This window comes from Myotis brandtii, unplaced genomic scaffold, assembly GCF_000412655.1.
Source record: "Myotis brandtii unplaced genomic scaffold, ASM41265v1 scaffold356, whole genome shotgun sequence".
Taxonomy (NCBI): Eukaryota; Metazoa; Chordata; class Mammalia; order Chiroptera; family Vespertilionidae; genus Myotis; species Myotis brandtii.
The window spans coordinates 401,513-411,463 of record NW_005363687.1 but is presented as its reverse complement, the minus strand read 5'-3'; the positions used below and the strand labels follow the sequence as shown (position 1 = coordinate 411,463).

Here is a 9,951-nt window from a genome sequence, read left to right as displayed (position 1 = left end):
AAGCATCATTATCTCCTAATGCCCAAGAGTATCTCCCACAGGATGTCAGATATTCAAAATAAACTCAGAAATGAACAGCCTACCATTTTCAGAGTGACATTCAAACCTTCTGAAGCCCCTTTAGATGGTGTACAGCAAATTTTATCCCCTGTGTTGGCAGCGGGCTGGGTTGGGGTCTTTGGACTTCCTTGGGGCTCAGGGGGAGGGGCAGCTCAAGGCTGCCCTCTCTTGTGGCATCACCTGCCTGTCCCTCGCACAGGCGCTCTGTATATATCACGCCCACACCTGCTCTTCCTCCTGGGAAAGGCCACCACCTGAGGAGTCCATTTCTGTCTCTGACCTGGACCAGCCATCCACACCCATGAGACAGAGCAGACACACATAGCAGTGGGTTCCAAAGTTCTGAGCATTTTCCTTAAGCCTGGCACATGGTGTGTGTGTGTGTGTTGGAGGACAGTGGGAGAGCTCACCTATCCTTGAGAGGGTAGTTGTGTGAACTTTGATGTATTTGAGCTGCCGATCTTAAGGCCCCACCACAGAAGCTCCTTGTGGACAGCAGCTCTGGCCAGAGCGGGCTTGGCTTCATGAGTGTGTGGCCTGTGCAGGCGCCCAGGGCCTGCATGTGGAAGGGCAGCACATGTGGTTTAATGCTTTGTTGTCACTATGGTGACATACATAATCGTTTTTGAACAAGGAAGCCCATGTTGCACTGGGCCCCACATATTATGTAGCCAATCCTAGGCTAGAGGAAGGGGTCAGGGGTCTGGAATTGCAAACCAATCCTTGTGCCAATCAGAAATGGCTAGCTTGCCATTTTCATATTTGCTACGAGTTTCTAGCCCTTGTATAAGTTCAACTCATTCATTCACTTATTTGACAGATATTTGGCACCTCTTGTATGCCGGCACTGTTTTAGGCACTGTTTGTGTGCCGGCACACACATATAAAATCCCCGTCTTCATGGAGCTCACATTCTACTGAAGGGCACTGACAGGGAAGAGGTTATCAAATGTGTGTGGAAGTCCCCATGGGATGTATATGTTTATATAGGAAGCTCAGTTAAGATGTATATGGTATATATATCCTGGATGTATAGACAGGATATCTATCTATCTATCTATCTATCTATCTATCTATCTATCTAATTTATAGATACCTATTTATATGAAGTACAGATAGGATGTGTGTGTGTATGTGTGTAGTCCCCCAAAATGTATACACACTTTGAATAATTATAAAGGCAGTGCTTATTAAAATACATTTCATTTTCAAAATGTAATAGAAATCAGCTGTTAAAGTTTATACACATTTTGGGGGAATATATATATATATGCCAGAAAAGGCTTCATTGAAAAAATAAGGCCATTTTCCTAGGTGAATGTACAAAGAGGAGCTCCTTTATTGGCCTTAGAGATCTACTTCAGAACTATGGACCACATTTCCTCTCATGTAGTGGCTGAGGAAAACCTTCCCCATTGATAGAAATGTGGCACACTGGAGAGACACATTTAATTTCATCCTGCATGAAACCGATGGCTGTAGCCCATGTGCTGCATTATGCTGTTTTGTAAATAATAAGTAAATACAAAAATAAATAAGAAAAGGCAACTTTTCTTCAGATGAGGATAGACTGGAGAAGGTCAAGGGCAGGAGAAAGGAGACCAGTTAACAGGCTATTGTAATATTTCAGGCAAAAGACAATTGTGGCTTGGGCACTCATGTGGGTGAGTTCTGGTTTTATTTTAAATGGAAAGCCAACAGACCAGATGTAGGGTGACCAAAAAAAAAAAAAAAAAGAGTAAAGGATGAAACCAAGAATTGTGACCTGAGCAAATAGAAGAAGGGAGAGATGCTGGTTCAGGGTGAATATCAGGGATTCCGTTTGGGTAAGTTAAGTTTTAAGGTGTCCATTGGTCATCCAAGCAGATGTCAAGCAGGCAGTCAAGTTCAAGAAAATCTTGATTAAAGATATAAACCTAAATTCACCAGCATATAGATAATATTTGAGTGAACATAGATGGAAAATAATTTTTGAAGATGTTCAAACCTTCGAGTTTTCCTGACACTGGAGCTGTTGCCAGTGGCACAGGTACACCCTAGTCCATGTCACACTCTGAGGGGCCCCACTGCAAGGCTTAGTGGAGTGAAGACAGGAACACATGGGATAGCTGTGTTTTCACTAGTCTCCCCCCCAAAAATGATAACACGAAAGGAAAACAGCTCATCAGTTGGATTACTTAATTTAAATCATTATTATGAGTTTATTTTATCCTATAACTAGTTCAAATTTTCACATGATTAAGGAATGTTCGTGGCTATAGAAAAGGACTTGGACTGGAGAGTCCTTGCAGACACCTCCACCTACAGCCCCTCAAATCTGGATTTAATCCACATATTTTCTTTAGGTAAGAGCTCTTCTGGATGGCCATGTTCTCGGCTTGCAGCTTTGAGAGAAGCATCATTAGAATTATCCACCTTCTGATAACCTAAGAAGGAGATTGGGAGTCATGATGCGTCTCAGGAGCACTTCATGCTGAAAAGCCTAGTAATTTATTTCTGGTGGAGTTTTGACACTCCCGTCAGTCTGGCCAGGTGAATCAGAAGAAGGAATCTGTTGAGGCATTTCTGGAATCTTACTGGCGGTACCTGGCAGGCATTCCTGCTTCCAGGCCTCATTTTCAAGGGATTTTGTGTTCTCCTGCATGAATATGGTCTCCTTTGTGGAAATAGCTGCAGACACCAGTGGCTAAACAGAAAAGAGAGAAAAGCAAAAAAGTCATTAGCAGAGACTAAAACACACTTGGTATGGCAAGAACACAATACTGCCATTTTCATGTGCAAGACTAAGAATGAAATGGAAACAGACTTGCCCTAGCGAAGCATAAAACAAAAATCTGATAGGATAAGATGATTCAGCAATAATACAACTGCCCGCCAGAACAAAACTAAACATTGATTGGTTGCCTCCCACATGGCCCCGACCAGGGATCAAACACGCAACTGGGTATGTGCCCTGATTGGGAATCAAAACCAGTGACCCTTCTGTGCATGGGATGATGCTCAACCAACTGAGTCCCAGTGGCAAAGGCTAGACTTTTTTTTTTTTTTTAAATATATTTTATTGATTTTTTACAGACAGGAAGGGAGAGAGATAGAGAGTTAGAAACATCAATCAGCTGCCTCCTGCACATCTCCTACTGGGGATGTGCCCGCAACCCAGATACATGCCCTTGACCGGAATCGAACCTGGGACCTTTCAGTCCGCAGGCCGACGCTCTATCCACTGAGCCAAACCGGTTTCGGCCCAAGGCTAGACTTTTAAAAAAATCTATTAATTGTTTGTGAGAAAAGCTGAGCATATTGTATAAATGTAAATAAGCTTAATATTTTCATATTTCCAAAGTGGACTTTGGGAACTAGCAAAAGCTAGTTAATTGTATAAGACTGCATTAAGGGTTTTAATGCATGGGATGTAGTATAGTTATAAAGATGTCAGGTATCAAGCCCAATAAGTCAATTTCCTATCTGGGTATCATGTACTTTGCAGAAAACATCAAATGACACATTTTCCAGAAGATTGTGGCAAAAATTCAGAGATGAAAAATATGCTTGTCCGACTACTCCAAGTTATCAATTTATGACCACGATTACAGCACCACAGAGGTGGCATCTGTGGCTTGATCATAAATAAATAGTATGCAATAAATAAGATAGTCAAGTAAATAGTATAAATAAAAGAACAGATCTAAAGTATATAATGATAACCATATTTGGTTTCTAAGAAATATTTAATAATTTTTGAAAAGGGCTCAAAGGACCTTATATAAAAAATATATTTGTTCCAAGTGTCATACTAGTTTAAAAAAAAAATTTTTTTTAAACCAGTAACATTTTAGGTATTTCCTGAAATCTAAAATGGAATTGCCTTTAAACATTTTCTTTTTCCATTGATAATGATCTTATTGACAACGGTTGTCAATAAGACTGGTTTATAAACACGGAGGGAAAAGTAGGCTGTTGGGGCCTCAACCTGCCTTGCGCTGTGGCCAGGCTGACCGTGGATTCCTGGTACCGGCTCTGGGATGCGCACCCAGTGCTGAGTCCCTCCTCCCTACCTGGTGACACTTTTCATGCTCCTGTTGAATCTGACACTCCTCTTGCTTCAGCATTTCTGTCATTTGGGTTTCCTTGAGGCTATTATCATATTCCTCCTTCAGCTGGATCTTCTCCTGCCTGCCCTGGGTAATGTGACAGAGGAAATCAGACCAGCCCCTGGGAGGCATGCACAGATGGGCCCCTCCCTGGGATTGGCCTCCAGCCCTTCAGGGCTCCTGGATTTGCTCCTAGAACAGCTTTAACCTGGTGGTGGCTCCAAACTCATCAGCTCCATCACTCCTGTGAGCTGGACTCCCTGCGCTTCCAGGATACCTGGGCCTAAGCCACCCTCACAAGTGGAAAAACTAAAAGCTCCCCAAGCCAGCTCCACAATTCTGCCTTGGATTTCCAGTTACTCTGGGCAAGCTCCCCAGGCTGACCCAGTGCACACACACCTCTTCCTGTGCTTTAGTGATTTTCCCGTAGTGATGAAGCCAGTGAGCCAGGTACTCTATGGGGTCACTGGGCCGAACCTTCGCCACCTCTGCCAGTGCCTGGGCAAGGCAGTTCCCAAAGCACCTCTTCAGGTAGTCAGTTTCCATCCTGTGGGCTAGGGACACATCAAAAGAGTCACACTATTTAAAAAAATAGACACATTCTAACCAATAAGAATTCATTTCAGGATAAATATGATATATTTCTGAATCCCACCCTTCCCCAAAGAATCAATAAATATATACATGCCAATAGCTCTTACATTGAAATGGCCTTTTTCCTAAAGTCCTAGGTCAGATAGTAGGTGCTGGGGTGTTCAGGCATGACAAGAATTTGATAGATTGGTGGTTAAGGGGGTCTAAGCTTACCCACATGTCTACCCTTGCATGGAGAGGAAATAACTGAGCAGAAATGGGTCCCCACAGGGGTTCTGAGCACCCAGCAAGCTGTGCTATTATGAGGTTGGAAGTAACCTATGACATAATAAGACAGGCTTATTTATTTCACCAGGGATCACTGAGCAGCCCTGGGGAGGAGCAGTAGGGGAATGCCAGGCACTACAGCTACTGCTGCCAGCACTAACAGTGTTCCACTCTCTAGTTTTTAGGCAAGAAACTGCTTTAGATTGAGTGGGTGCCCCTGGATTCACTGATTTCAAGATCCGAGGCAGTATAGCCTGAGTTGGGCCACAGAGGGGAGTGGTCCTGGGGTGCAGCAGCACAAACACAGACTCCGGGGCTGGACAGACCAAGTTCCAGTCCTGCTTCTGCCATTTATTGGCTGTGTGGTCTTCAGCAAGTCACCAGCCTCTGTGATCCTTGGTTTTCTCATCTGAAAAACAAAGTAACAAAGGCATGTGCCTCCTAACTGTGAGATAATCCTATATAATAAAAGGCTAATATGCAAATAGACTGAACGGCAGACCCACTGGTCACTATGATGTGCATTGACTACCAGGGGGCAGACGCTCAACACAGGAGCTGCCCCTTGGTGGTCAGTGCACTCCCAATAGGGGGAATGCCGCTCAGCCAGAAGCCGGGCTCACGGCTAGCGAGCGCAACAGACAGCAAGAGGGCTCCCAGACTGCAAGAGGGTGCAGGCCGGGCTGAGGGACCCCCTCCCCCACTCCCCCACCAGTGCACAAATTTCATGCACCGGGCCTCTAGTAAATACATATAAAGCACTAAGCCTGGCACATAGTAAGTGTTTAATAAATACTAGCTATTGCCGTGGAAATTTGTGATATGAAATGGCCCAACACCTGGCCTATTCCTGACCAACTCCATATTCCTCAAGTTTATGTATTTTAGCTCCAAAAGAGTTAATAATAAAGTGACTAAAAAAAGCTTAGATCCAGTCTTAATATTTTCTGGAGGCACTTCTCAGTTTAAAGAAGGATAGACAGATAGATACATAGATATGAATATAGAAAATATACATATTTCAAGCTCTTCCCACTGCAAAGGCCTAGAGGCAAAACCACCTCAGTAGCAATGAGCACAATGAGCATTCTGAACTTGTCTTTAAATGGCTGTCACCACTTCAAAGGAATCAGGGCTCCTTGGAGAAATGGCCAAGTCCAAGGTTGAGGCAGTAAAAGTCCCATAAGTCTGGAATATTTTGTTGTCCCAGAAAGAAAATGTTGAAAAATAAAATGGCTGGGGACATAAGAGCCAGCTTGAAGGGGCTGCTACTGGCCAAATCTGGGGCAATTTAATCATAAAAATACATAATGACTGTAATGGATTACAACTAATTGAGTAAAAAAAGGATCCATGAGTCCATATAAAAGCAAACAAATAAGTGAATGGGAGAGACAGCATATAAATACCAACTAATAAATGTGGAAAAAATAATGGAGCTTTAAATAATCACCATTTTATAACCTTCACAGTATAACAGAATCAAGCCAGAATCATCAATGAATAATAAAACTCAGTGACTATTTGAAAAAAAAAACAGGATATTTATATAGTCTCAAAGTTTCTCCCTACACAGTATAGACCAAGTCCAAAGGGAAACAGAAATTTTACAGTGATAAAACCTGGCCAACAAAACCTTAACCAAAATATCAAAATAAACATCATCAATAAGGAACAGTGACAGCCCATGTCTCCTAATGTAATACACTTCTCAGTGGCACACAATACATTTCTGGATTCCTGACCCAAAGGCAAAACTTGAATCTGATGGAGGAAACATTAAACTAAGCCAAATTAAGCTACAGTCTACAACTGACTTGAACTCTTAAAAATGTCAACGTCATGAAAGGCAAAAAAGAGATGAGGAACCATTCCAGGTCAAAGGAACCTAAACAGGTATAGCAATACGTACATGCTCCTGGATTGGATCTGGACCAGAAAAACATTTCTATAAAGGACATTGTTAGGCAAATTGGGCAAACGAATGTAAATTGTAGCTTACATAACAGAATTACATCAAGGTCACATTTCCTGGGTTTGGTAGTTGAAATATGAGTAAGAAAATGCCCTTGTTCTTAGGAAATGCACAGCGTGGTAAGGCTGAATAAGCTCCCACAGGTGTCCAAGTCCTAATGCCTGAAACCTATGAAATATGTCACCTTATACGGCAAGGACTTTGCCGATGTGATTACATTGAGGACTTTGATTTGGGGAGATTATCTGGACTCACCAGGTAGGCACAATGTACTCACAGGGCCTTTAGGAGAGGGACAGTGAGGTCAGACAGAGATGTGAAGATGGAAGTAGAGGGAGAAAAGGTGATGTGATCCAGCACCAAGTCGAGCCTCCTTCGCATCCAAAGCCAAGAAATGTGGGCTGCCTCCAGAAGCCCGAGAAGGCAGGGAATGGATTCTCTTCTAGAGCCTCCCCCTTTTTAACTCGGTGAGACTCATTTTGGATTTCTGATTTTCAAAAACTGTAAAAAAACAAATGTGTGTTTGAAGCCACTAAGTTTGGCGTATTCAGAATGAGTCACTCCAAGATGTGCCTCTGTGATACGCAGATTGCTTTGAGCTAAAGGCAACCAAGGCCATTCGGGCTCAAGAGAAGCTTCTTCACCCTCCCCCTGTGGGAGGCAGTTAGATGTGAGCGGAGCAAGGATGAAGGGACGGGCAGAGAAGGTCACCAGGGTGGAAAGCCCCAGGGGCCTAGCAATGGACAATGGTAGGGTGGGACCTCATCCCCAGGGTGGCCATTCCTCCCCTAGCATATCACTGGTCATGCAGTTTGGACTCCCTGACCTTTCCTCCCTAGAGATTACATCTAACCTTGGTTCTATTTCAGCTCCAGGTCCAGAAAAGCAGCAAAAGCAGACAAGCAACCCTGACCTCAGGACCAGTTGCACTAACTAATGACCCCGTACTAACCAATCAGTGGAGACCACCGCCCTGAAAGGACACACCTGGGAAGCTAAAGAATATTTTATTGCGATTCTCCCCTGGGACCTCCCCTAAGATCGCTGCCTTAAAAAAGCTGTTAGGGCAGCACTCAGTGCTTTCCCTCCAGGGAGCACGCCCACACTATTCCCCTCCCCCACCTCTTCCCCCAGGTGAGTTACCACTACCTTCCTCACTCCAAGCTCCACGGGCCCTCCTTTGGCCTCTGTAACTTGTTTCCTGAGCCCATGTCTTCCAGCACTCACTTCCTCCACCTCTGTGATTTTCTAAATAAATGTCCTCTTATAGTTTGAGTCTTGGCTCTGAATTCGTTCCTAGCCAGAACTCAAGTACCAAGCTTGCTGAACTGAGGTCCAGCCTGACCCTACCGGTCTAACACCTGGTGCCATTCTCCTCACCACCAACACCCCCAACTACCTAGAAGAATTTAGATTAGGGGCTTTGCCCACAATAAGAGATTGTGAGAGGTAACATTTTTTGACCTATGCAGAGGTCAGGGGAAACTTCTAATTACTGAACATCTGCTCTTCTTAGTGTCCTGCAATGACCTACCTCCCCTCTCAAGTCCCAAGGTGATCCTTAGCTCAGAATGTCATATATACTTCGTCTCCCCCTTTCTGTCTTTGAACCCCTCGTGTGTGGGGTCTCTGACTCATATGCGCAGGGTTCCCATACATATGTATGTAATTAAATTTGGTCATTTTCTTTTGTTAATTTGTTTCATGTCTAATTAATTATTAGACCAGCTGACAGAACCTTAGGAGTAAAGTTTCTTCCTCTCCCACAGAGGTAGTCATGGAGGGTGGGGATGGGGGTGGGGGTTGTCTCCTTCTGATACCCTGTGGCCCACCTGAACCAATGCTCCTGGATAAAACTACCTTCTACAGCCTGTCTACTCCAGGGTGGTCCATGACCAGCAGCACAGTATCACCTGGGGACTTGCTGAAATGCAGATTTTCAAGTCCCACCCCAGGCCTATAGATTCAGTCCACATTTTAACAACATTCTCAGGTGATTTGCAGTTACCAATCTACTTTGCCTTTATCACTGTAGAATCTGCCCTTCCCAGAGGGTAGAATCACCCATTTTGCATTCCCAAGAAGTCTCTCCACTCCCAGTCCTTGGGTGGCGGCCACACTGTATGTATGGCGAACCCTTTCTGAAGAAAACATCTGCTCCTAAGCGCACATTTGCAACAATGACCTCAGTGCAATATTGTTGACCTGACAGTTCTCAAGACTTGCCACAGTAACAGAACCACAATGTGCGGCTTGGAGAGGACGGTGGCAAAGGGCTTTTACAGCCCACTCCACACTAGCTCAGGGCCCACTCACGCAGAGGGAAGGGGCTATTTTCAATTTCCCGGAGCTGCTGGTTCTCCCAGTTCATGGCCTTGCACTCAGTAGGCTGGGCAATAAGCGTGATGGTCTTTGTTCACATTCTATTCCCAATGCTAGGCACACAGTAGGTGCTCAGTAAGTATTTGCTGACTTAATCAGGTAGGACTCTGATGCTTGTGAGCTCAAACAAGAGCTGGTGCTCCCTTCCACCTGTCAGTGCCCACTCGGGCACTTACTACCTCAGCCAGCATTTAGCGAGGCTTCTGCACAGCACTGCCCGCAGCACGGGAGAAATTCTAGCTGAGTCAGGCCGCTATGGCTTCCGGAGGTGAGGGCCCTGCGCTGGCTCTGAAAGGAACCAAGCGGAGGTTGCCAGCAGGTGCAAAGGAGCGAAGGAGTAAAAATGCAGGACCATTGAGCTTGTAGCGATGGTCTCCTCTGGCCAGGTGTCCTGGGGCCCGGGAAGGGGGTAGGCTGTCCCCTGCCTTTCACACACAGATAGCCCCTCGAGACTCCTCCCTTTTCTCTCTCCCATTGCGCGCGGGCCTCCCCGCCCTCCTCTTTCCTCTCTCCGGCAACCGGGTCCTCTCAGTAGCAAGTCTCTGTCCACCCTCGCGCCCCCTCCTCTCGGCCGCGCGTCCC

General features: G+C 45.0%; 1 protein-coding gene across 1 annotated transcript; it reads right to left on the bottom strand.

Annotated features, from left to right (window-relative positions):
• Positions 1-2,278: 2,278 nt before the first annotated feature.
• DYDC2 (DPY30 domain containing 2) lies at positions 2,279-7,744 on the bottom strand. Its single transcript, XM_005871776.2, has 5 exons — positions 7,265-7,744; positions 5,339-5,421; positions 4,551-4,705; positions 4,116-4,238; positions 2,279-2,746 (listed from the first exon to the last, which is right to left on the bottom strand). The coding sequence occupies exons 2-5, from the start codon at positions 5,361-5,363 to the stop codon at positions 2,543-2,545; spliced, it is 507 nt and encodes a 168-aa protein (XP_005871838.1). The 5' UTR covers positions 5,364-5,421; positions 7,265-7,744; the 3' UTR covers positions 2,279-2,542.
• Between the last annotated feature and the right edge of the window lie 2,207 nt (positions 7,745-9,951).